This window comes from Anabrus simplex, chromosome 1 (genome assembly GCF_040414725.1).
Source record: "Anabrus simplex isolate iqAnaSimp1 chromosome 1, ASM4041472v1, whole genome shotgun sequence".
Lineage (NCBI taxonomy): Eukaryota > Metazoa > Arthropoda > Insecta > Orthoptera > Tettigoniidae > Anabrus > Anabrus simplex.
Window position 1 is genome coordinate 1,697,951,139 of NC_090265.1, and position 27,727 is coordinate 1,697,978,865.

The 27,727-nt window shown below is 37.4% G+C and overlaps 1 protein-coding gene across 3 annotated transcripts in view; it reads left to right on the forward strand.

Annotated features, from left to right (window-relative positions):
• enok (enoki mushroom) overlaps nt 1-27,727 on the forward strand; it is a 516,902-nt gene that overhangs the window by 356,516 nt on the left and 132,659 nt on the right. For all 3 annotated transcript variants that reach the window (XM_067138427.2, XM_067138428.2, XM_067138429.2), the window contains exons 9-10: nt 6,619-6,750; nt 21,593-21,716. In XM_067138427.2, the coding sequence (XP_066994528.2) occupies nt 6,619-6,750; nt 21,593-21,716 (256 nt within the window). The remainder of the gene's footprint in view (nt 1-6,618; nt 6,751-21,592; nt 21,717-27,727) is intronic.

A 27,727-nucleotide genomic window follows, 5' to 3' on the forward strand; every position in this document is an offset into this window, starting at 1 on the left:
CCTGTATCATGTCTACAAGAACGGGCCGTGAAAGCATCAGTGTTAAAACTGTAAGCTATTTTATTTTGGTGCTACGCAATGTGAGATATTGAATTAAAATGAACAAAGTGTAGATCTTTTATCAATAGTGATTCACCACTAACATCCCACGCAATGGCGTTCGGCAAAGACAGAGGACGTTATTGTAATGTGGTGGATGGGCATGGCCAGTAAAGCAATGAGAGCATGCAGCTTGAATACAAAATAGGTACCTGTAAGGCAAAAGAAGAAATTTAAATGTTGCTGCATGTTCATGCTTCAAAAAAATAATCAGGCTCTTAATTAGGGGAAGATAATAAATAACAATAAGAAATATTAGGTCTACTTGTTGAAATCTTGGGCTGTCCTCATCGTTGTCTTCACTGCTGTCCTCATTGCTAGGGTCTTTATTTCCTTTGTGTTCTTTACATAGGAGATCATCTTCAGAGCCATCTAATCCACGTGCTATTCCAGTCTCTTTTAAACTCTTATCGACAATTTCAGGACTGATCATCATTCTTCAAGCATGCACGATTCACTCAGAACTAAATTGAAGTAATGAACTTTATTCTGGTTCTGAATTGACTTTAAATATCTTAAGATAAAATTCTAAAAGAATTTCATTGTATAAAGTCCACCAGTTCAATTTAAGTTTGCCATTTGATAAAACAGGAGTCTACAAGTTGATGAGTAACCAGTGCGACGCTAGTTACGTTGGACTGACTGCATACCTGCCAACCCTTCCGATTTACTTTCTGCTTTTTACTCCTTATTTCTTCCTATTTTTGACCAATATAACCTCCAGTTCGGTCAATACTCTTCCTCTAGGATAAAGGATAAATTCTTATGTGCTTGTGTAATTTACCCAACCTCATTTTCAAGCGCATTTACTTGATGCTTTATTTCACGTGTATATTGTCCGTCGCCTTCGTGTATCACGTTTCCTGCCTGCTACAGCAGCATGTGTGCTTTATGGCTGGGGATTCAGGACAGCAATTGTCCTACAAGCAAGAGAGGTTAGCGCGCTCTAGTGACTCAGTTAATCGGGTTTGCGCACTATTAACATCGTTTCTGTGCGTAATTTCGTTCGGAGTTGTATGCCACGCATTTTTTCTAGCGGTTCTCTGCTTTTATTACAAGTAACAACTCTGCTTTTCCCCACGTCAAAGTCGTATCTTAGTAATGTATGAGACATAGTGATCTATTTTGTATGTGGTAATTCCGCATATTTCAGTACATTTTTGTTCAATCTTAATAATTTTAATGAGCTGAATGTATTCCAGGGAGTTGTGTAGGCGACATTTTCTAGTATTTTCTCTTCACGTATGGCCAAAAAACATAACAAATGTTATCTCCAAGTGTTCAGAGATACCTATAAAATTAAATTTCCGTTCATTTTACAGTCTAATAAAGGAAACTAATTATGTGTTTGGTTCTGTGTGTCGGTGTGATATAAATACTGTGGAACTTTGATACCTCGAATCACCTCAGGAGATAAATTTTATTTCGAGTAATCAAAATTTCGAGATGTAGAGAATACCGTTTTTGAGCATGTATAGCACATAATTGAATTATATGTATCTGCGGGCTTTTACTGAATACATTATTTTTAACAGTACTTAAAAATATACAAAGAAATTATGTTTTACGGCATCAATTTAATTATAACAATTATTATAGCAACGTTTTAGAAGACAGGATATAGTGCATACAGTAGTGAAATTATAAACTTAGCTCCGTTAACACCTTTGGAAAAAAATCCATTACTCTCTTCTGTTTGTTGCGGTTAACCTTTCCTCCCTTCATGTTGAAACTGTTAAGTCAATACCACACAGCCGAGTTTCGTAAATGGAGCTTATCATCCGTGATTTCTGGGCTTGCTTTCGTACGTGACAGGTAATTAATTGACACCTGAGAAACAGCGAGGCTTTGCTGATTTTCTGATCGCTAGAGGTTCAAGTTTTTCGGTTCCCGTCATATTATTTTCCAGCTTCACTGTAATCCTTTCCTTACTTGTTAACTATTCCTCACATACCACAGTTAATTTTGCACAAATTGAGTTGCAGAGTATTTTTTGCTTCAAGGGAGGAAATGTTTGCTTCGAGAAATTTAGAAATTCGTGTAACCGAATTTCGAGTAATAGAGAATAAAATACACAAGGAGAATAGGACAAATGGCCGGAAAATCTAAGTTACTTTGAGATACTGAAAATTCGAGTAATGGCGGTTCAAAATATCGAGGTTCGAGTGTATTATTATTCGTATGTATGTATCATAAATGAGAGTGATTAGGTACATTTTCTTGTAGATAACCATTTTTATATTTTTTTAGTTTAATATTTTAAATTGAATGGTCAATTCACATTGTAACTGTAGATATGTATGCCTTTTATCATTTCCATTTTTCACTTAGCCGTGGTGGAATATATTTGGTGAAATCCCAGAATTAAATAATCTTCCTACTGTTTATTTCTAAAAGTTGGGAGCTATGCGACTGGTAGGAATTTTCAGATCCGCTACAAACAAATAACATTTTAATGCAGCTAAATACAGAAGATTTTCCGCTATGAGTGAACACACAAAAGATCAAAATCACTCATTCTCCACCATACATAAAGATCTAGATATCCTACATATGACTAAAAAAGGGAACTTCATAAAACGTTTTAGAAAATATTTATATAAACAATAATCGAGAAAGATCTGAAGCAACGCACAGAAGTCTGTCCCAACACACATAACTGGTCCGTCCTCCCATCCTTCCACTCATGCTCCCTCTCGTTACCCGCTGTTACCCCTATCCAACATAACCTCAGAACGGTTGCTAGTCATTGCGGAGGTCAACACCGACCCAATCTGATCTATAGAAACACAGGACTGGAGGAAAGAGGAAATGAGTAATATTTTTCGACTTTTCATAAACCCATTAGCGCCGTGCGTTGCCATATGGCAATGATTTTCATACCTTTTTCCTTTTAGTACTGTTGGCAACAAGAAAGAATCTGTAAGACTGTGGTGTCATCCGACAGTTAGAGAAGTATTTGTAGAATCTCATGATCATGTTAATTTAATATTTAAATCTACTTTTGTGACACAAGGAGTGGTGGACTATAGGTTATTTTCTGATTCCTACGAAATGGCTGCCAGCTTCCCGTAAGAAGGATATAAAATTTATAAATGAATTTGTTTAATTAGATTATGTTTACAATAGTGTTGTGCACACTTAATTATGTATGTTGTAAGCATTTGGAATAGTACAGGCGCACAATGCCGTAGTAGTGCTTGTTGAATAATTTACTTTCCCATATGGCAACGCTAGGCGTTTATACTCAGTAAAATTTCTGCAGCTGTCAGATCATGTTACTTTATCCTAATTCATACATCTTCTTGGAGGAAGGGATTTTCCCCTTCAGAGGCACTGGTTATGCTACTGCCTGAAGATCTCAATGGTGATATTTTAGTGGAACCACTCAATGTAAGTGTAGATACAGACGAGGGCTCGTGGTGATGAAGATGATGGTGGGCTTATTGATAATCACAGCTCTTGACAGTTACGTGTCAGTGCTGAAATGAAGCTTGTAAATAATGAAAGAAATAGGATTAGTTACGATGGTGAAGGTGTGTTACCAGTGGACAATGTGCCTGTTGTGTCTAGTGATGCAAGATCTGTTTCAATACCTGAAACTGCTAATGAGCGGGTAAGTGTTAGAGAAAACAATAAATCAAATTACAAACAAAGATAGACTGAAGGGACTTATTTCAATATCGGGCAACTGTTGCCATTTCCGGAGCCTAATTACGGCAAGTACAAATCCATAAATATTGTTGACATCTTTGAATTGTTTGTGGATAACCAGCTGATAACATTCAGTTCAAGAGACCAGAAAGTATGCAATGTTTTTAAATTGTACAGACCCACAAATAACTTCTGATGAAATTTGTTGCTCTATCGCCTTATTTTTCATTTCTGGATACAATAAGTTGCCCTCCAACTGTTCTAATTGGGACACGCAGGATGGTACTAAAACGGTAAATATTGTCATTCTCTGTCTCTGTGCCTAACGTGCAAGTACTGAGGGAAGGCTTTTATGTGCCAAGAAAATAATGACTACTGTAGTTACTCTGCAGTGTGTAACCGCATCTGAATTTCCTATTTTTGATTTTATTCTGTTGTTCCAGGCAAAAAACTACATATATCTCTCTGTACTGTAAACAGATAGATTTTCCTTTATTCAGTAATTTTATATTTTAGAAGATGTGAATAAAAAGTAATATTCCATATTCTTACAATAAATACTGCTGAGATTTTTCAACACTGTTATTCCACAACAAACAAGGAACTACTCTGTAACCTAAATTCTTCTATCAAAACTCATTGTTAAAAATTAGGTAGTGCAAGCGCCTAGCGTTGCCATGTGGCAACATCAAATACCTTATGACCTAGCGGGTCCCAAAATTCTGAAACTTGTTTCATTAGTTTATTTTGGTCCCAACTATGTGGTAATCTCAGAAAAAACTTAATTCAGGCGTTAATGGGTTAACTTTTATTTCCACTTCATTTTTGCGTTCTGACACTCGGCTTTTTGGTTTCACGTTTAGATCGTGGTTATACTTTTATTCTCCATGAAGAAATTTTATGGATTTTGAAACTTCACTCCGTTTCCAGAAGCATGACAAATAGGTAACATTTGACGTCTTCATAATTTTAAAATATTCCTCCAGCCAAATACGGTTGGACCCACACCTGTTACAACTAGATTCATCCAAGATTGAAGCGATGCCCCTTTTAAACATAGATTTTATTGCATTTGTTGATTGTATTTTATCTCAGTTTTTTTTATGTATCACTGTTTTTGTATACATCTTTCATCTTTGTGTTATTTTAGCTGATGATGACCTCTAGGCTGGGTCGAAACATGCCGTATGTAGCTTTTTAGACAGCCCATTTATCAAATGGCAAACTTGTATTCAACAGGTGGCCTTTATAGAATTAAATTCTTATAGAATTTTATCTTAGATAAATAAATCAAAGCAAAGGCTGCTTGGTTTTCTCCAGTTATTGTTGTCTCTTGCACGTTATCCAGCATCCAGTTGGTGTAAAACCTTCCTATATATAATCATTAAAAGGCTTGTTTATGGAAATGTCTAAAGGCTGCACAACTGATGTAAGTACTCCCAGGATAATTGTCTTCTCTTTTTTTTTTTTTTTAATGCAGTCAGCTAAGTGGCTGCGAAAGCTGTCAACTACAAGCATCAATTTTTTTATTAAATAGGGTTCCTGGATGTTCCCGTACAGTTCATAGCCAGTCTTTCACCAGAACTGTCTCCATCCACCATTTGTCCTGTGCACAGATGACTTATTTTCGGAAAGTCTCCTTTAGGCAGAGTTTTTCATATGAAAATATAGTTCAACAGGAGTTTCCTGCCATTTCAGTTACAGCTAGCAGAACTCGACATAGTAGCTTCTCGTTCTTGTTGGCATGTTGAAGTAAACTGATGTGTGATTAGCATTGTGAATTTGCAGTAGAAGGAATGTCCTTCTGAGTCTCATCACAAAACAATGACATTCTGTGACTTTATCTGTGTAGTCGTCTGTAAGCTGTTGATATAGTAATGTTCTCCTCCTCAAACTTAAATTGTTTTGATACTTAAATTGTACTGCCCAGCCTCGACTTGTCTTATATTTAAAAGCTGAAGTCCCTTGGTTTTTGTAATGCACACACTTTGATTTGTAGCATTTCATGTGTCGCAGCGTGACCTTTGTTTCTTGTTTCAACAATCCACTCGTAACACTTTTTCATTGACTTCTTTCTACTTTTTTTCCAGCATTCCACGAAAAGACTTACAGTCTTCCTTTGGTAGCTTTAGTTGGTTCTTTTGATTACGTCAATACCGAATCATTTTAAGCTGTATGTCGGATTCGTGAGATGGTGTTCTTATGCCATTTAAAATGCAAACTCAACAGCACTTATTTAAAAGAGGCCATAAAGTCATTATGCAATTGCTGGTACTCAGTTTCTAAGTTTATACAGTATGCATCTAAAATGAAAGACTGAAAGCTAGAAGAAAGATCTGGTATGAGCCAGGTAGCCGAACATGTGGGTGGCTATAAGGGAGGGGCTGAGTAATCTTAGAGCCAAGGCCACATTCCAGTGAGCTCCAGCTCTGCTGGTGGCAGGGAGGTATGTGTTTCGCCATTGTTGCCGCACAGTGTGCTTCTAGACAGAATGTTACAGAAGTGTGAAACAGGCAACATTGCTGGATTTAGCACAGTGGTAGAGAGGAATTCATCAGTTCCAAGAATTCTGTACTTAGACTCTCAGAAATTAGGGAAGGGTACTGTGATAAGACACAGAATTTCATTGTTTTGTGATGAGACTCCGAAGGCCATTCCTTCTATTGCAAATTCACAATGCTAATCACACATCAGTTTACTTCAACATGCCAACAGGAACGAGAAGCTACTATGTCCTACAGTATAGCCAAGTAAATATAGTATTACTGACAATGCTACAGAACCTTACAAATACTTTTTAAGGGTTGTTGCTGCGTGATAAAATTTTTTTTGTTTTCTTAAGTTGTACTTTTTGTTTTTCTGCAGGTGGATGGTAATGTCAACAAGATATACTGTCAAAATCTTTGTTTATTGGCAAAGCTTTTCTTGGATCACAAGACCCTCTACTATGATGTGGAACCCTTTCTTTTTTATGTTTTAACTAAAAATGATAAGAAGGTAAGTGACATATTGCTTATGACTAGTACATATATATACTGTATATTTAATAAAGAAATGGATAAAAAGTAGCAACAAACTTAAAACTAGATACAGTGGAACCTCAGTTATCTGTTCCCGGAAACTACGTTTTCCCGGATTATTAATTCAAATCACAAGGTCCCGCGAACATCCTAATTAAATCATGTTGTAAAAATCCCGTGTTATCCGTTCCTTGAAGAAACGATTTCCCGGATCAGCCGTCTAGAAATTTCAGTCCCATCAATGCTAAATCCTCGATCAAGTGTTTTTGAAGAAAAAATATCTCGCGAAAGGACGGCTACGACACCTGTGTATTTTGACGTTAACGTCCTGTCACCGTCATCGAATGCATTGGAAGGGCATTCACTGGATCTAGCCAGGCCTTTGTGGTGGCTTCTGCTGAGGCCATACAATGGCTAGAGAATTTAGATCTAACTCTTTGAACACTTTTGCTTGCATGATTGTTTTCAGTGTTATAATGTGTATATCTTGTAATTATATACAGGGTGAAGCGTAATTCGCGCACTCAGGCGTCGCAGCGCGACTCCTCACATGCCAGCAATAAAAAAATGTCTCTTACAAAATTTCGTCTTGCGAGTATATCCGGCAGAAAAACGACTTTGAAGAGTAGCAATCTGGCAACGCTGTAACCACATGTAGGGTAACTACCTCTGTCAGCACACGCTAGTCGTACTGTACAGTTGGTGCAGTGGATGGAGTTTTGGGTTAGCATGCAGGAGGTCGAGTGGTCGATCCTGGGTTGAGGCGTATGCTTTTTATTTCGTAAATGTAGTTCAGGTGGTATGGTATCTGGCATCTTAATCGTCAACAGCGATTGCAGTGGGTCCTCTAGAAACCATTTGCACTTACATACTACGATTCTAAAAATGGACGAACAATCGTTTTCATTCGTCAGCTTTGAAAGGCGCCCTTTCCACGTCATGGGGGTGAATTTACTATGGACAGTATTAGTGCTAATGTGCTACATCTGCGCGAACATATTACATGTAGTATTGCGGCGTCTCCGAAAACCTTAAAAAGTAGTTCGTGGGACGTGAAACAAATAACATTATTATTATACATGTAGTATGTAAATGGCAAGGTAGATGTTGTGTTATTGTACTGTGCTATCATCTTTAGCATATCGAAAGTGATATTGTTTGTGTAGTTATTCTGTCCTATGACTGGTCATTTGTTTCAGCTGTCTATTTCTTATTAGTCTAACCAGGTATTTGTTGTTTCAGCGTAACAAAATGTTGTAAATGTAGGATACATGTGACCTCAGAAACGGTGTCTTACTGTATTACAGTAGGTAATGTCAGATGGAAATTAGCAAATAAAAACTGCGCCTCAACCCAGGATCGAACCATCGACCTCCTGCATGCCAACCAAAAACTCTACCCACTGCACCAACTTTACAGCACGACTAGAATGTGCTGAGAGCGGTAGTTACCCTACATATGGTTACAGTGTTGCCAGATTGCTACTCTTCAACGTCCGTTTTCTACCGGATATACTCGCAAGACGAAATTTTGTAAGAGACATTTTTTTATTGCTGGCATGTGAGGAGTCGCGCTGCGACGCCCGAGTGCGCGAATTACGCTTCACCCTGTATATATAATAGTTTGTGCTTACTGTTCATGTATATTTAATCTCTTTATTGTTTTGTGTACGTTACCATATGCTAATAATAATAATTGCGATAATTAGATCAAGTACTGTACTGGGAAAGCAATCGGAGGATAACTTGCTTAAGGGTCCCATCACATTCAGCTGGTGTTATTTAGGAATCCTCGGAAATCGTAAAGCCACAACAATAGTAAGGACACAGAGCGTATTTCGACAGCTCTACTTAAAGGCAGAACGAGACGCTGGGGTTTCAGACAGGGATCTAAATTGATCCTTCCTCACACGAATAGTGTAATTTAAAGATAGGATACGATTGCGTTCTCGAGACCAGAAGAAATGTTACACTATACATATATAAGGCCGTTACTGTTTTGGTCCTAATATAAGACGGAGATTTTTATGTTTATGTATTTATGTTAAAAAGTCTTGATAAAAACAGCATTCGTTATATTTATGCAGCGTAACATTTAAGGAGTTCGTATCATTTCCCACTCGCACTGGCTTGTGCAGCGAGCGCACTTTCCATCTCAGCTTTAGGTCATAAATAAACCTAAATTTCTGGAGTTTTAATGGGTTTATTTTCTCTTTCCAATATGCTTATGATTAGTGGCGGGCAGAATTGAATATTTAATGCATTGGAGAACTTTTGAGAATCGATACATTCAAAACCATATTCTCAAGTTCAACATAACCAAAGTCTCTGTAGGCCTAATTTGCGCGGTACAAGATTTCCAGAAAGTTACTATAAATGGTATACTGTATACCGGTGACCAAATTACCATGGAAGATAAAAAAAGGACTTTGCCATTATGTTGGGCGCTTTTGTATCTGATGTGCTTTATTTGATTAGATTTGAGAATTAAAAACTACCTGCGATCAATTGTTGTTCGGCTTGGCATTATTTATTAGATATTTCACTGAGCTTGGCTGATCATAAAGTTGCTGACCTGAAAGAAGTTTTCAAGGGAAACTGACAAAGTTTCCCCGGTAAAAGTGAATGTAAAGTATCGAGATTTGTAACCCAGGTAATTAATGTTTGAAGCCGGCTGCACGGTCTAGCTCTCCTGCCTCTCGCCCGTAGGCCCCGGATTTGATATGTCGGCCACGTCAGGCATTTTTACCTGGATGGGAGGACTGGTTCTAGGTCCACCCGCTTACGTGACTACCGTTAATTGAGGACCTATCTAACGGTGAGATGGCGATCCCGGTCTAGAGAGCCAGGAATAACTGATGAGCCCAACTTAGCACACGAGGGCAAAATGCAGGCAACCAAGAATGAGTTTGCTGGAAAATTTATAATGTCCAATAACGGACCATTATATTGGTATTATAAATTTACTCATTCAGGACAAATATTTTAAGTTCCCTATGGGAATCAACATCTATATCATACAGTATACTTACCGATCATGGTGTTAACGTCCCATCATTGTGGAAATTTGAAGAAGTACTGTAACGTATTGGAAAACCGATCGGCGGTGGACCTGCATAAGCGACCATCTTAGCATCACATTTGGGTGGTATTGTTTAGAGAGTCCTCGGAAGTCATAAAGCAGAGTGTCCACAGTAATTGGAAGGAGACAGAGTGCATTTCGACAGCTCTACTTGAAGACGGAACGAGTTTCGTCAAATGTTCGTGCATGCAAAAGTTTGCATTATGTCCAGGGTTAAATATTTATATTTTTTACTTTTTTAAGTGTATCGCCAAACAGGTGTTCGGCACTTCCCTCAGATCACTGTATAGTCACTGGGCTTTCAGGCAGGAATTGAAACTGCTTCTTCTTAAGTAACACATTTAGTACTTTAATATTATCGTATACGATTATGTTATCGAGACCGGAACAGATGTTGCACCTTACACACATTAAGCCATGGGAGGTTTTGGGATTGCCTATTACTGTTTTAGTCCTAATATAAGACTGGGAATTTCACGTTTTTGTGTTAAAATGTTGTAGAATCCGCAGACAATTTATTCGCACACGTTACATTTTTAGCTTTGTATCATTTCACACTCGTACCGACTTGTACAGTGAGCGCGCTTTTCAGCTGAGCTCAAGGTCGCGAATGATCGTAATTTCGGAAGTGTTAATATTTTTTCTCTTTCCAATTTGATTGTGATTAGTGAGGGGCAGAATTGAATATAATGCATTTGAGAACTTGAGGATCAATACTTATATTCAAAACCATATTCTCGAGTTCAACATAACCTTTAAAAATTGATGTAGGCCTAATTTATACTGTGCAAGATTTCTATAAACTGACTACGAACAGTATACTGGTGACCAAATTACAATGGAAGGTTATAAGAAAAAAGGGATTTTGCCATCATTTTGGGTGCTTCTGTATCTAATGTGCTTTTTTATCAGATTAGAGAATTAAAAATGACTTGTGGTCAATTGTTGTTTGGCTTGGCATTACGGGTATTAGATTTTTCGAAGAGTTTGGCTGATCAAAGTTGCTGAACTGAACTGAATGAAGTTTTCAGAGGAAACTGACTAAGTTTCCCCGGTAAAATTGAATGTAAAAGTTTTGAGATTTTTAGGTATTTCTTCTTCTTTATAGTACCGTATCAGGTCCCCCTGACGTTGGCGATCACTGTGGCAAATGCAATACGATCTCTTGCTGGGTGGAAAAGTCTTTCAACACTGTGAATTCCAGTCCATCCTTTGATGTTTCCAAGCCATGATGTTCGCCTCCTCCCGACACCTCTTCGACCCTGTATTTTGCCTTGTACAATCCGCTGTAAGATGAGGTAATGGTCATTTCTAAGGATGTGGCCAAGGTAAGAGATCTTCCGGAGTTTTATTGTTTGAACGAGTTCCCAACTTGCTCTTGCCCTTCTGAGTACTTCTTGGTTCGTTAGTCGTGCAACCCACAAAATCCTGAGCATCCTACGGTGGATCCACATTTCAAAGGCTTCCAAGCATTTCTCTGATATATTCTTGAGAGTCCATGTTTCCACACCATATAGCAAGGCTGACCATATATAGCACTTGACCATCCGCTGTCTAAGTTTTAAATTTAAGTAGTCATTGCAAAAGAAAGATTTCATTTTTGTAAATATTTTTCATGCTATCGCCATCCTCTGTTTCACTTCTTTCTCGGGATCAAGTTGATAAGTGACAGTGGCACCCAGATATTTAAAAGTGGTTACTCTCTCAATCTGTCGGTTGTTTAGTTGTAAGATTGCCTCAGCATTGGCACATCTGCTGAAGATCATGAACTTGGTCTTGTTTACATTTATTTTTAGTCCCATGTCCTCACTTACTGCACTAATATTATTGAGCAAGAGTTGGAGACCTTCAAAATTATCACACAAGATGACTGTATCATCCGCATATCTTATGTTGTTAATTATGCCACCATTTACTTTTATTCCGTATTGTTGATTTTCTAAAGCTGTTTTGAAAATTTTATCCGAGTAAAGGTTGAATAACAATGGAGACAAAACACAACCTTGTCTAACTCCTCTTTGGATGGCTATCTCGTTTGTAGTTTGATTTCCGATTTGGACAACGGCCTTTTGTCTCCAGTAAAGGTTTTCAATATTGCGGATATCTTTGCTGTCAACTCCTATATCCTTTAGGAGTTCTACAAGTTTTGGATGTTGTACTCTGTCAAATGCCTTTTCAAAATCAATGAAACAAGCAAACACTTCTTGCTGTTGATCATTATTACGTATTGAACTAAGAATTATAAATATATAAAGTTTTGGTATTTCCACCTATTCAATACATAATTTAATGCTGTTATTCAACTACAACATTTATAGAATTATACAGAACTAGTTTCGACACATAATAATGTTATCCTCATCTGTTAATGAAAAATAGGCATACATACAATTCATAATATGACTTAAAATAATGGGTATTGGAAAAAACTATTTAAAACTGTTTTGAAAATGTTAACACATTAAAAACATTTATAACAAGTAGAAAACTTGCAAGTCAGTTATATATTCAAAGAGTTCATTAAGTCTCCTTATAAACGGCCAGTTGCGATGTTCTTGAATTTGTTCTCTTGATAAAATGCTGTGTTTTATATATTTTATTTATTTATAATTTTTTAGTAGCGTACCGGTAATTAATGTTTGAAGCTGGCCCCACGGTTTATCTTGCCTGCCTCTCACCCGGAGGGTCCAGGTTAGATTTCCGGGCAGGTCAGGCATTTTTACCTGGATATGAGGGCTGGTTCCAGGTTCAGTCATTCTGCGATGACCTTTAATAGGGAACATGCATAATTTTCAAAAATATTTTATTTGAAAAGTACACCAATGAAATAGTACGTAAATGTATTACAATGAAGTAAGTTGCCTTGTTTTCTATCATTAAAAAAATGTTCAAAAGTGCTTTTCCGCAAGGCGAGTGAAACGGCCTCTGACGTAAGCGACGCGCTGTGACGTCACGATCCAGTACCGCATGCAGCTCTACCAGCCATTGTGCATCAGCCGTTACTAAAAGCCGATTGTTTATTATTCGTGATTGCGAATAACTTCAAAATGACAGAAGAAAGGTTCAAAACAGCACAGTCAGACAATCTATCATGTGTAGATTTCATCATTCTTGAAAAATAGTGACTTTTGTGGCCGCAGAAATTCGTGGATAAAAAGCAAGTTTGTAAGTGGCATCTTTTATATACGTGCAGTGTATTGTAACTCATAGTATTAGGATAACATCGAACCTGGATAGAAATCACATCACTTTCAACATTTCCTTCTAGACTGATTCCCCCCCCCCCCCCTTTTTTTTTCCTAGTTGTTTTACGTCGCACCGACACAGATAGGTCTTACGGCGACGATGGGACAGGAAAGGGCTAGGAGTGGGAAGGAAGCAGCCGTGGCATTAATTAAGGTACAGCCCCAGCATTCGCCTGGTGTGAAAATGGGAAACCATAGAAAACCTTGATTCCCATATTAAAGAATAACATTACATTTTCGGGCTTTCAGCATTAGTAAAGTAAGAAATCGGATTTCAGCACTAACATAAACATATAGGTAACATTATAGTACTAGTCCACCTCTGTGGTGTAGTGGTTAATGTGATTAGCTGCCACCCCCGGAGCCCCGGTTTCGATTCCCGGCTCTGCCATGTAAGTTGAAAACAAATAGTACGAGGGCTGGATCGGTGTCTACTCAGCCTCGGGAGGTCAACTGAGTAGAGGGGTTTCAAATCCTACCTCAGCCATCCTCGAAGTGGTTTCTCGTATTTTCCCACTTCTCCTCCAGGCACCTAATGCCACGGCCATTTTCTTCCCTCTTCCTTGTCTATCCCTTCCGATCTTCCCATCCTCCAACAAGGACCCTGTTGAGCATAGCAGGTGAGGCCGCCTGGGCAGGCCTGGAGGAATCTCATTTTCGAGATGGGATTAAGGGATTGGAACATCGCTGGACCAAATGCATTAGTCTACAGGGAGACTATGTTGAAAAATAAAAGCAGTTCCACCGAGGTAAGATACTTAATTCTAGTACATTCCGAGAACTTTTCAAACCACCTACGTAATGGAAGAAGTTTTAATCTCCGACAAGATTATAGTTTAATCATTGGCAGTTTTTCCAATAGCATCTTTGTATATTGTATCATTTTTCACATTTTTATGTCCCGAATTTTAATAACTGGCTAAACTTTTAGCTTCCACTTTTAATATTAGTTGTACTCTTGATGATTGCTTTTAGGCTGAAGATGCCCTTAATTGAGGGCGAAACATGTCCCACTTAACTGTGAGTCTATTTATGTAACCACAATAAGTGAAAATAAAAGTATTGAATAGGTGGATTAAATTAAAACACCTTTATTGTTGTTGAACTGTAAATTTTCAATACGGACCAAAAATGAGATGTATAACATGTAATATGACAGCCAACCAGGCAAAATGTAGATTGAAATAAGTTTCTCAATCTGAAAATGAAGATTTGTAAGTTAGTAAAGGATTTAGCTTTTCTTAAACAATGTCTGAGACTAAAACTGGTACCTACTTTTCTTAAATCAACACAATGTAAGAACATAAGCAGTCCAAGCCATAATATAACCCAAAATAAGGTAAATGAATTATTGGTTAAAATATGAAATCAAGGCATGTTACAGGAAGAAATCCAAATTGAATTTGCAATTATATAACGTTCACTTAGCGGTGACGCTGGATTTAGCCCCATTAGAATGGCAGTCATTTTATCAACGCATGGAACACAAATTAACATACGCACTTAGTAAGAAACAGGATACATTGAATAAGAAATTGAATCATTTGATAGACACACAAATATGTCACAGTAAACAAACGAAACAAGAACAAATTAAAGGCCCATCGGACACTGTTACTCCCATGGTAGTTAACTTGACCAAGGTACAATTTACGGAAGGAGAGAATGACCTCCTTAAAAGGGGTCCAAAATACAATTCGCCTAATAAAGATAGAGAAATAGACATCATTAACACAGTTGCAGAAGCGGAGGCGAACATATCAAAACTCCCACGCCGTGTAAAAGACGAAGCAAGATTGGAGTTAAAGAAGAGATTGCCCAGATTAGCGAAAGAGATTTATACCAATTTTGATCCTAAACAACAGAAAAGAATAAAAAACTTGAAATCGAAAATTGAAGTTAACAATATTAACCAAGGCTGACAAGGGGGTGCGATCATTTTGATGGATAAAGATACATATATCAGGAAAACTGAGGATTTTTTTGATAATAACAAATACACATTAGTGACTAAAGATCCATTAACTAAAATTCAACGCAACTTAAAGACCTTACTTAAAAGATCCACATCTCTCTTTACCGAACAAGAACTATTAAAACTTGTCAATATGAATCCTAGGCACCCAGAAACTAGAGCTTTGCCCAAAATACATAAAAAAGATATTCCGATTCGTCCGATTATCAATTGCCGAAATTCTCCCACGTATAAGGTCTCCAAATACATTCATAAGTTTTTGAAAAGACATTACACTTTTAATAATAAGCAACCATTAAGAAATTCCATTGACTTGTGTGACATTTTGCTTAAATTTGGCGTGCGTCCAAACCAGATGATGTGTTCGTATGACGTAGTGAATATGTTCGCGAATATTCCGACAGATAAAACTGTTAATATCATAAATGGAAGTAGAAGAATTCACTAGATTGTTAAATTTCGTATTAGACAATAATTACTTCTCATTTAACAATAATATTTATAAACAGAATGGATTAGCAATGGGTGACCCAATATCGGGCATCCTTGCCGACATATTTATGGATTCAATTGAACACAAATAAATAATAGCAAAAATTAAAGGAATTGATTTATGGTTGAGATATGTAGATGATACGTTTGTAATCATAAACAGAGATGTCACTAATAGTCAAGAAATCTTAAATAAGTTAAATTAAATCGAACCTAATTTGAAATTCACGAAAGAGGACGAAGTCGATAACTCATTGAATTTTCTATTTGTAACAGTTACGCGTAAGGTTAATACTTTTGATTTCAAAATATTTAGAAAACCGATCCAATCATCTACAACTGTAAACAATGTTTCTTTACACCCGAATTCACATAAACAAGCATCTTTTCACAGTCTGATTTATAGAGCACTTAGAATCCCTCTATCTCCCAAGAATTTGAAGAAATAATTAAATTTTATTAGGTACCTCGCTAAACAAAATGGTTTCAAAATTGAAATGATCAACAAATTAATCAATAAAATTAAGAACAAGTTATCCACAAATCTGAGTATGCTACATTCACTTTTAATAATCCAGCTATACACCAGATTACTAACGTATTCAAGAAACATAATTTTAATATAGCTTTTAGAACTACTAATACTAACCAGTCCATATTCTTTAATCATAAAAAAGTTAATTATGATAAAAATCGTTATTTGGGATCAGGAGTATACAGACTCAAATGTACTCAGTGTAATTTTTCATATGTTGGACAGACTGGGAGAAGTTTTATGACAAGATACATGGAACATGTTAACGTGGAAAAACATAGGAAATACTCAGGGATGAGTTTGCATATGAGGGAGACTGGTCACAGATTTGAATCCATAGAAAAAGACCTAGCGATAATTAGAAACATAGAAGAAAAAGGGAGAATGTTGAACGAATTAGAAAGTTTATATATCTATTTAGATCAGGCGTACAATAAGCAACAGAATCTTAATGAAACCACGGACAGTAAAAGTATGTTACATGAATTAATGCTGAAATTATTAAAGTCAGTTCGTTCGAATAAATTTAGGATACCTATTATATTTAATTCTTCATACTCTAATACTCCTCCCATACCTACAGATATTAGGCCTACTTCCAGCAGTACGGTTGACTCCGCCCCTTTGTCAGCCTCGTCACAATTGACTCCACCCATCCTCTCCTCCCTTCCACACTCCCCTATTCCTTCCCCTCCAAGTTCACTGCCGCCTCTGCAGCACAGTTACAACACCAGACTCAGAGCCAACAGAAGGGCAGCAACCAACACAACAGTAGATAACAAATAACAACTTTCAACTAACATGCAAGTCCTCATCTGTTTCAATTTATGTAATCCGAATTCTCTCCTTACGATCAACTTCTTAATTCATCTTTTCCTTCTGTTGCAGAAAACATTATTTCAGTATCTACTGAAATTTCCTGGCATGGTTTCAGCCGATAGTATTACCTACCGGTGCTAAGGGCCACTTACAATTTTTCAACTCATGCTATAAATTTAGGATACCTATTATATTTAATTCTTCATACTCTAATACTCCTCCCATACCTACAGATATTAGGCCTACTTCCAGCAGTACGGTTGACTCCGCCCCTTTGTCAGCCTCGTCACAATTGACTCCACCCATCCTCTCCTCCCTTCCACACTCCCCTATTCCTTCCCCTCCAAGTTCACTGCCACCTCTGCAGCACAGTTACAACACCAGACTCAGAGCCAACAGAAGGGCAGCGACCAACACAACAGTAGATAACAAATAACAACTTTCAACTAACATGTAAGTCCTCATCTGTTTCAATTTATGTAATCCGAATTCTCTCCTTACGATCAACTTCTTAATTCATCTTTTCCTTCTGTTACAGAAAACATTATTTCAGTATCTACTGAAATTTCCTGGCATGGTTTCAGCCGATAGTATTACCTACCGGTGCTAAGGGCCACTTACAATTTTTCAACTTATGCTTCTGTCTCGCTTTATGCTGACGAATTTCAGCGGCCTTGGACATGCTGTATTTATAACAATCATGTTTATGCTTGTGTTCACGCCCTCATGTCGTTGGCTTTATATTATTACCACTTTGGTTTTCCACTAACATTTTAAATGAACTGTTTTAATTAGAATTTTAATGGAAGAAGTTTTAGTCTCCGACAGAATTATAGTTTAATCATTGGCAGTGTTTCCAATAGCATCTTTATATATTATATCATTTTTCACATTTTTATGTCCCGAATTTTAATAACTGGCTAACCTTTTAGCTTCCACTTTTAATATTAGTTGTACTCTTGATGATTGCTTTTAGGCTGAAGATGCCCTTAATTGAGGGCGAAACATGTCCCATTTAACTGTGAGTCTATTTATGTAACCACTATAAGTGAAAATAAAAGTATTGAATAGGTGGATTAAATTAAAACACCTTTATTGTTGTTGAATTGAAAATGTAACATCAGTAAAGTAAGCACTCAAATAGAAGACAACCTGAAACCAGCTATTCCATCGGATTATGACAGGTGTAGGAGAAAGCTTTGCTTCCTTTGAAACACCATACTTCGATGTTAAGAATTGTAAACAATTATATTTTCACTTTCTTGTGTTCTAAAATGCAGACTGTACCATCGCAACCACATGATTTAAATCTGTCATCACTGCAACCCAACTATTGCCAACCAAGCTGATCTTATGTGCCCAGCACTGTACATGCATTAAATGATCCCCTATGACCACACTTAATGTTTCATAACACCGGGTCATGTACGGGGCACTGTCACTAACAAACTCTTTAACTGCATCATATGGTACACTATAACTGCGCAGAGCTTCTAAAACAGCATGGGAACAGTTTGTAGCATTTCCTGCATCAAGATAGTTCACAGAAACAACGTGCAGCTCTCTTTTCGATACGGCTGGGACTTGGAATATGATGATAAAAACACAACGGCCTATTCCATCTGTAGTTTCATCACAGAGTATGTTGATGTTTTTCCCCACTAGAGCCTCTGCTGTTCTTTTCTGGTGGTCATATGCAACTTCTAGAAAGGAAGCAAAAACCTCAAATTATAACAAAATAATTTAAAATTACTGGATCAATTGGGTACGGGTAAGATAGTTTGATATGGAGATCGCATTAAAATTGAATAATTGAAAAAGAGGTTCAACCTATCCAATACATAAGAGAAAGAAATGTAGTGATTACATTCTTATTTAATAGTAATTAGAATTGGGACCGGTTTCGACCATAGTCCAGGTCATCGTCAGCCGATCAAAACATAAAAAACACGAAAAACAATGCATATGAAAAAGAAAAAGATTAAGTGAACTCTGGATCGGTATAAGAGGCAATATAAAATGATGATGGGGGTAGAAACTGTGAGTCACTTAATAGAAAACAGTGCGTAATTTTATGAATGGTGGTACGGCACACGCAATGATAGGTAAAGTCTTGCAATGATTTTGAACAGCGGAGAACGGTCAAATGGGTCAGTTTTTACACCCCGTCAGGCACAAAGTCACAACACTATCGAACAACATGTTGTTCGATAGTGTTGTGATCTATCAATATGTTGAAGTCGAAGACGAATAGATTTATAGAAGCAAACTGACAGTTCCCGGTGATCAGCGCAGTACACTCAAGGTCATGCGCTGTAGTCTCGAACGCCAAAGTAGAATGGAGAATATCCTGAAGATCCAGTATTTGCCTCGGTTGCAGGAAATTAAGTATGTATATATAGATACATACAACGCAATTCAGTATAATTGAATGAGTGATTGTGTTACTGCTGAATTCTTGGAAAACGGTTGACTTGAAAAAACAATTGTAAAGAGAAAAAAAATAGTAAAGAGCGCAATATCGGAAAAACAAATGAAAACATATACGCACAGTGCGCTATTTTTAAAATGAAAAAATCAGGTCATGATTGAAGTAGTCGAAGTCGGCGCAAGACAAGAGTTAAAATTTGAATGAGGAGAACCGAAATGAAGGTGGTGGTGGTGGTGGTTTTTTTTATTATTTTTTTTATAAAGAAAAGGTAGAATAAATTAATAGAGGAAGAGGGATAGTGAAATAAGAGAAGAATAAAAGAAATTGAAGTTAAATGGTGTTGAGGAAGGATAAGATAGGGAAATGAAGGAGGGGTAGTTTAGGGTGGGTTATTGGAGGTAGAAAATGTGGGTAGGAACTTTGTAAGGCATTGAAAATAGAATTGGGGTTTTGGAATTTGGAATTTTTGAGAAGAAGAATTAGGAAGTCGAAAAGAATGTTGGGTTTTTCAGAAATGTCGTTTAGATTGAAATTAGGGTTGAAGTACTGGTCAAGGTGGATAAAGCAATTTTCAGTAATGTTTAAGAGGGGGCCTTTGTTAATGATTTTAAGTATTTTCATCTCATTGTCAATATTGGTGAAACTATGCTTGGAGTCTTGTATGTGTTGTCCTATGGCGGAGAATCTTTTGTATTCTCCGCTGTTCATAAACATTGTGAAACTTTACCTATCATTGCATGTGCCGTACCACCATTCATAAAATTACACACTGTTTTCTTTTAAGTGACTCACAGTTTCTACCCCCATCATCATTTTATATTGCCTCTTATACCGATCCAAAGTTCACTTAATCTTTTTCTTTTTCATATGCATTGTTTTTCATGTTTTTTATGTTTTGATCGGCTGACGATGACCTGGACTATGGTCGAAACCGGTCCCAATTCTAATTGCTATTAAATAAGAATGTAATCACTACATTTCTTTCTCTTATGTATTGAATAGGTTGAACCTCTTTTTCAATTATTCAATTTTAACATTAATACTTTCAATATGGAACAATGAAATTTTTATCTTTAAATGGAAATCGCACTCAAATTCGGTATCCTTCAATTTTGCGCGTGGTTTTAATGTCGTAATACCTAAACCGTACCCGATAAATGAAATCGAAACCTACCCGGTAAATATACTTCACGTACAGATCTCGCACACGGCAGCTCTTCATTTGAAAACTCAGTAATCCAGGCTCTTAGCTCTTTGCTTTCCAGCTTTTCTGGAGGTATATTTGCTTTGGCAAGTACTTCAACTATGCGTTTCGAGAAGTTATGTGTAAGAGACGTACTAGCAGCAGGGTTTGAACTTCTCATTATCCCGTCGCTTACCCACGTGTTTTTCAGATTTAACATGATTCAAAATGCTATCTTTTTCTTCCCACCCAACTCGGCAATTACAATAGTTGCAAAACACTGTCACTGAATCTGTGGCATATAAATCATCCTTTGCATACTGCTGAGCCCTTTCGTGCGCCCCGTAACCTAAACGATTGCTCTACTTTCTACTCTTCACTAGTTTCAATTTTGAACAGGAAAACAACGCTGCGTCTATCTCGTTATTTCCATGACACTCGATTTACATTTCGATAACAGTCTATACAGATCTTATCCCCTTGCTATTCCAATTGTAAATATCGATTAAAGTCAGCAAGCAGCAATCGATCGGCTACTTTTCTTCACCGATCAGAATGGTCTAATGATTTATGCATCATACTTTGAGTATTTCTGACGATTTTGCTGAAATATGTTGTTTTCGCTAGTAAAATAGCACATTTTCACAGAATTCGCACCAAAATTGCATATTCATACTAATTTTGCATTTTGGGTCACAATTCACATTTTGTTGCACTTCTGTTTATGAGTAAAAATGATTTTATTCCAGATTAGTATTACCGTAGGCTTGGATTCAGTACAAGATTAAAAAATTTGCATTTACTGCAAATGCGATTTTTTCAGGTCTCTACTTATTTGTGTAATCATCTTGGCCAATGGAATGGGTGGGGGTGAAGTAATGCTAGAGTATATCCGAAGTGGAGTGTATTGATATAAACAATTCTTACAACATTTTTAGATTAAGTAGACTTACGAGGTGACTTGAGCGAAATTGCTGCCCCTCAATTTTCCTACTGTCTCCTTCATATAACAATAGTTAGCAGACAGTTATTTTCATGGTGATATTTACTTTTTTCAGGGTTGCCATTTGGTGGGATATTTTTCCAAGGAGAAACACTGTCAGCAAAAGTACAACGTTTCCTGCATTATGACGATGCCTCAGTACCAAAGGCAGGGTTATGGCAGGTTTCTAATCCACTTCAGTGAGTTATTTTTATGAATATTTAGTGCTTGTAGAGATGCATTCTTGAGAAATTAACCATATCTATGTTGTGTGTTATGTCTATGTTGTGTTTGTTGCAGTGGTTAAGTGTTATGGCAGAACCTCAATAATTCAAAATTCCTCTAAATCCAAAGAATCTCTCATTTCCAGAGGCATGGTTTTGCTTGTTGAAGAATCTCTAGAATTGCAGTGTGCCAGTACTGCAAATCAAATGTGCATTCTAGGAGCTAAAATGTCAAATTTGGAAGTTGAATTGATCAAGTGGTTTTGCATGTTGTTTAAATTGTTTAATTCGAAATATAGATAATTTGCAATTTGAAGAAACTGTTGGCCCCATTAATGAAATGTCTCATTAGAGTGTGTCTTCCGGAGCGCACAGGGGTAACTTTTATTTTCACGTGCCTACAGCATCCTTCAGAGTTGCTAAGCTATTTTGAGTTCTTGCAGTTACATAAGAATTGCTTTTCAGTCTGTCAACATGTTTTAGTTAATCTTGCACTTAATTTTACTTAACTTTCAGTGTACAGTTATGCACTTCATAGTTATATTTTATTAATACTGTATTTTAGTTTATTATTAGTTGCGGTATTTTAGTTTAGGGTACATGTTTTTTGTGTTAGGAGATGGCTAAGCATCCGTATTCTTCCAAGACAGCAAGAGGTTGAAAATTATAACGGCAGTTATAAAGGACAAAAAATAAAAAGTGAGATAGTTACATAATTTGGAATTCCTGTGTTCTCGCCATGTAAAATATCGTGATATCATAGAAGCTGTAAAAGTGCAGTCTGGTAATACTGCAAATCGGATGTGCAGTAAAGGAGCTAAACATTTAGATTTGGAAGTGGAATTGACCAAGTGGTTTTCGCCTGTTTGAATGAACGATATCCCCGTTGATGGCGAGGTTATTAATGGGGAAGAGTTGGCGCTAAGGATGGAATTGGAGTTTCATTGTCCAGAGGGATGGCTTCAGTGTTTAGAGGGATACCGCAATATCGTGTGCATAGAAGCAGAATGCGTGCACACTCGGTGGTGGTGGTGGTGGTGGTGGTTGTTAAAAAGGAAGTCTCTACTCTGTTAATGTAACTTCAGTCTGTTGGAAACTCTTTTTATAACCAGGACCGGCTTTTTGAAAATGCATATGCAAATGCATGTTTTGTGGACTTATTGGATTTATTGCATTTTCTAAATAAAACAGCATATTTCAGCATATATATTTGACATTAAGTATACTTAATAATTCAAAACCTCGAAAAAATTGGTTTTGCCTGTGTGTTGGAGTACCTTGTGAGCAACTTTATGAGTAACAGATAACGAAATAACGGTATTTTACGTAAGCATGCTGCCTGGCTGTTTCAAGAAAGGTATGGGATGGAACATTTCTTTCACCGTCTGGGCAGCCAGAAGTCTGCGGTTAGTTTTGTGAGGAGTTTCTGTAGTTAATATGTTACTTTATTCTTAGTCTGCATATTCTTTGATCAAAATGGCCCAGGGGAAAAGCAGCAGAAAGTAATTACTTCATCCGTGGGTGTCAGGTAATAGTGATTATTCAGCTGATGGTATTGTTGTCTGTTGTCAAGTATATCCGAAGGAAGTGAAATGTGAAAAGAAATTTCAACTTGAACAACATGCAAAAATGAGTACACATATAACGGCAATTGAGGGAAAGAACAACACACCACAACTACTTCATACGAATGTAAAACCAAAGCCTTCATTTAAGACATTTTCACCTGACCTTTGTAAGGCTTTAGTATTCAGCAATATTCCGTGTAATAAATGCAACAATCCGGTTCTGTAATCATTCCTGAAGAAATAATGTGTAAACCAAAATATCCCCGGACTGAAGATTCAAACAATTAGTCAGTACCTGAATGGAAGCGGGATGTCCTTGCTAGATGAATGTTTGTAACCTTTGGTGCCAGTGTATAAATTTTGTCCCATCACTTTAGTGGATGTTGAAAGGTCATTCTCAGCCTGTTAACTTATTTTGACAGACAATAGATGTACAGTAGAAGTCCGCTATAGCGAGTACAGGATATAGCGAGAACTCCGTTACAATGACAGCTTTTTCCGTGTGCACTATTGTCCACTTGTTGTGATGTCCTCTTAATGTTATCATTAGTTGCAAATCTGCTAATTGGACTAATTAATGGACTGATTAATGTTCGATATTATGTGATTTGGTTTGCTGCCAATAACAATTATCGTAGTTGTATAAGGCTCGGTGGTATGATTGCCTTCTTTGCCCAATTGAACGATGGGTTTACATACAAGGTTTTGTGCACATTAGACGTACAGTACCTGGGAGATAGGAATAACAAGTCCAGCCATGTGCGTGTTGCAGTATTAGTCGCATAAAACATCAGTCAAAGAACCGCGAGATCGATAATTTAATCTATTAAAGAAACTATTTAATATAGTTTGTTGGGTCCGCCTTGTCAATACACTTTTAATGATTGAAAATTATTTATTCTGTCATACATGTTTCGGGAACAGTATGCATTCCCTTCATCGTTCAATCATTAAAAGTGTATTGACAAGGTCGACCCAACATAAACTAGTTTAAATAGTTTCTTTAATAGATTTAGACAAGTCAATACAGGATCAAGTAAAATACCTATTATGGTTAACCCATTAAGGACCGAGCACTGAAAAAACATAGTTTTTTGGAATATTAATGTATATTTCTCTTGAAATTAGATCAGAAAGACCAGAAAATGTGGGAACAAAAGTATTTACAAATAGTTTAAGTTCAGCATAATGTTGTGTTTATGCAACTTTGGGCCTAGTTGGCATCTTCATTTAGCGAGAGTGAAATTGTTGGAAACAGTTTGAATGAAGATGAATATTGCATTTTTGACACTTGTAAATTGTTGTGCTCTTGTACAGTCAGCATCTTCTTCTAGCTTTGTTTTCCTCTTGGATTATGAAATGTCCTATTTGATGACAACTCACTTCCGTGGGTAAAGCTGCCTTTGATGGTCAACCATAACTAGAATTGTCTCTCCCACCTATGCCAGTTTCTTTATTGCCTTCCCTGTCATCACCACATACATCATCTTTAGTGTCATCACCTTCAGATTTCGTCAGGGCCAGAGCTATATATGATCTAAATTGCAGCTGAGAGATTATTGTCATTGTTTACTAGTCTGTGTATTTTCCGAGAATTTATGATGACACTGTCAGCCAAATAAATAAACAGAGGCCACCACCACTTTTTAACCCTAACTTGAATCCTGTAATTGGCAATGCCATTGTTGTGCAGGTGATTGTATATCTGATTCTCTTCAAATGTTGAAGTTGCTCCAGTATGAAGCAGTTTGGTGCAGAGATTTTGACGCAGTCAATAACAACGCTATAGAGTGAACCGAAGTACAGTGAAAATACTTCGTAAGGTGACTTACCACCTACATTGATTTTTATTTCTTCAATTAGCCTATTCTTCTGATGTCGGTGAAGAAGTATGGACAGGAGCAACTTTTCTTCAGTTTGGGAACAGCCACGTTACATACTTGTTCCTCTTCCACAAGACAGTCTTCTTCATCCATTACTTCATCTACATCAGATGAAATATAGACAATGTCAGTGTTATCTGCATTCACCGAGTCATCATCACCTTCTTCTTCTATGATAGCTACGAGTTGTGCCACAGTTTGTGTTTTCTGGTCGATATGATACATGTCGGAAAACAATGAAATTCTAATATAAATACGAAAGATGTACATACTTCCACAGCAAACAGAAAAGTCATTTATAAAATAATTCAGTTTTTAATACAGTTTAGCATACGGTACCTTTCTTGTAATATTGTTTCTTTATCAACACACAATTACAGTTTCATGCTTCCTCACTGCACTACAAATGCACACTTTCACAATGAAGAAAGGAACAGAGTTGCAAGTGCATTCAAGTGAGCAGTCTATGAATCAAGAATACATCCTTGTTAATCTCAAAGTCGCATAAATGGAACATTGTAAATTTCAAAAAAAGGCTTCACGTGATAGATTCAATATGTGAAAAAGACCTATTGTCTTACAAGTATGTCTATAAAATTTGACCATATAAAAACATATACAAAATATCTATTCTATTTCTGAAAAAAAAATTCAGAAAACCTGGTTAGATGTTGCGATTTTTTTTTTCAATATTAAAAAATTCAGATAAAATGCCAGTGCATATAATTAGCATGGACAACTGGATCAACAATATTTCTAGGATATTCCTTTAATTATTATTATTAATTTAAGCCCACTAAGGAGCGCTGATGACTAGTTCTTCCTCGATGATCTTCTTTGTTCCCAATATCTCTTGAGCCCTGCTGATAATTTCTCCTTTCTCTCCTGTGAAAGGAGCTTCCGACTTCTAGGAACTCTGTGTGGTGGGGTCCAAGACTGTACCATAGCACAAAATTTGGAACGATCTTCTATATCAGTGTCTGAAATCCCAGCCGAATCCAAGTCCTTCTGTACTTCACTAAGCCACAAGCTTCCAGTCTTGTAGCTTTTAACCCAAGAGAAGATCTTCTTGGTAAGCCTGTTGCTGTCGATTCGTTGTAGATGTCCGTAGAACTTAAGCCTCCCACGTCGCATGTTGGTATTGGCTGATTCTAACTGTCGATACAGCTCTGAGTTCGATTTAAGCCTGTAGGTTCCATCTGGGAGCAATCTCAGTCCATAAATTTTCCTGAGGATACGTCTTTCGGCTTTCTCTAGATCATCCCTGGTACCTTTTTTGTTCATCGGGAGGGTCTCTGAGGCGTACAACTGTGGTCTGACAGCAGTTTTGTAATGACAGATCTTAGCATTTTTCGAAATGCACCTCTTATTATAATGGTTGTGGGATAGTTGGTATGCTGCATTGAGTTTGTTACACCTTTCTAGGATGGATTTACCGTCTCTACCATTGGGGTGGACCCATTCACCAAGATGGCGGAAGCGACTGACTCTCCCAATCGTTCCATGTATGGTCGTCAAAGGGGGGTTTCCGGGATGCCGAATCTCAAAGTACTTAGTTTTGTCGTACGATATGCGTAATCCTGCCTTCACTGCTATCTCGTGCACGGTTTCGATAGCAATGACAGCATCCTTAAAGTTGTTGGTTAGGATTGCAATCTCATCTGCGAATGCTAGGCACCTGATCTCAATCTTTCGGGTCCCGGCTCCAATGGCAACTGGTTTGATTTCTAGATTCCTCAGTGTACATTCCCAGTTCTTGATGACTTTATCAAGTACTAGATTAAACAGAATGGGTGAGAGGCTATCACCCTGTCGTACTCCAGTTTTTATCTTGAAACTCCGAGATAGTCCTCCCCTGAACTTCACCTTAGATGTTGTATCCATAAGAGTCTGTTGGATGAGGGTGCGTGTGTTGTAATCAACACCTTGTTCTTGCAGTACGGAGAAGAGTGTCTGGCGGTCGATGGAATCATAAGCTTTTTTAAAGTCGACGAAAACCACAGCGATGTTCATACTCCTTACTTGTTTTAGTTGGAGGATGGTTTTTAGGTTGAAGATCTGCTCGGTACAGGACCGTCCCCGCCGAAATTCTCCTTGATATTCACCAATCGTTCGATCACATTGGCTTTCTACATTGTCCAGTAAAATCCTTGACAGCACTTTGTATGCTTCTGACAACAAAGATATCCCTCAGTAGTTGTTGACATCACTGCGGTCACCTTTTTTGTGTATGATAGCTGATTTCCAGTCATCAGGGATTCTGCCAGTCTCCCTGCAGTCGATCAAGATCTGGTGTATGGCCTCTGTGATTGTATTTCCACCTGCTTTTAGAGCTTCTGCAATGATGCCATCTTCCCCGGGTGCCTTGCAGTTCTTAAGATGTCCGATGGCATTAGCAACTTGCTGCATTGTTGGTGGGTTAGATGGGAGGTGTATCTCTGGAGGATCTTCACCAGGTAATCTTTCCGTGGGCTCTTCGCAATTGAGCAGCTGCTCAAAGTAGTTTGCCAAAAGTTCCACGTTCCGGCAGTTACAG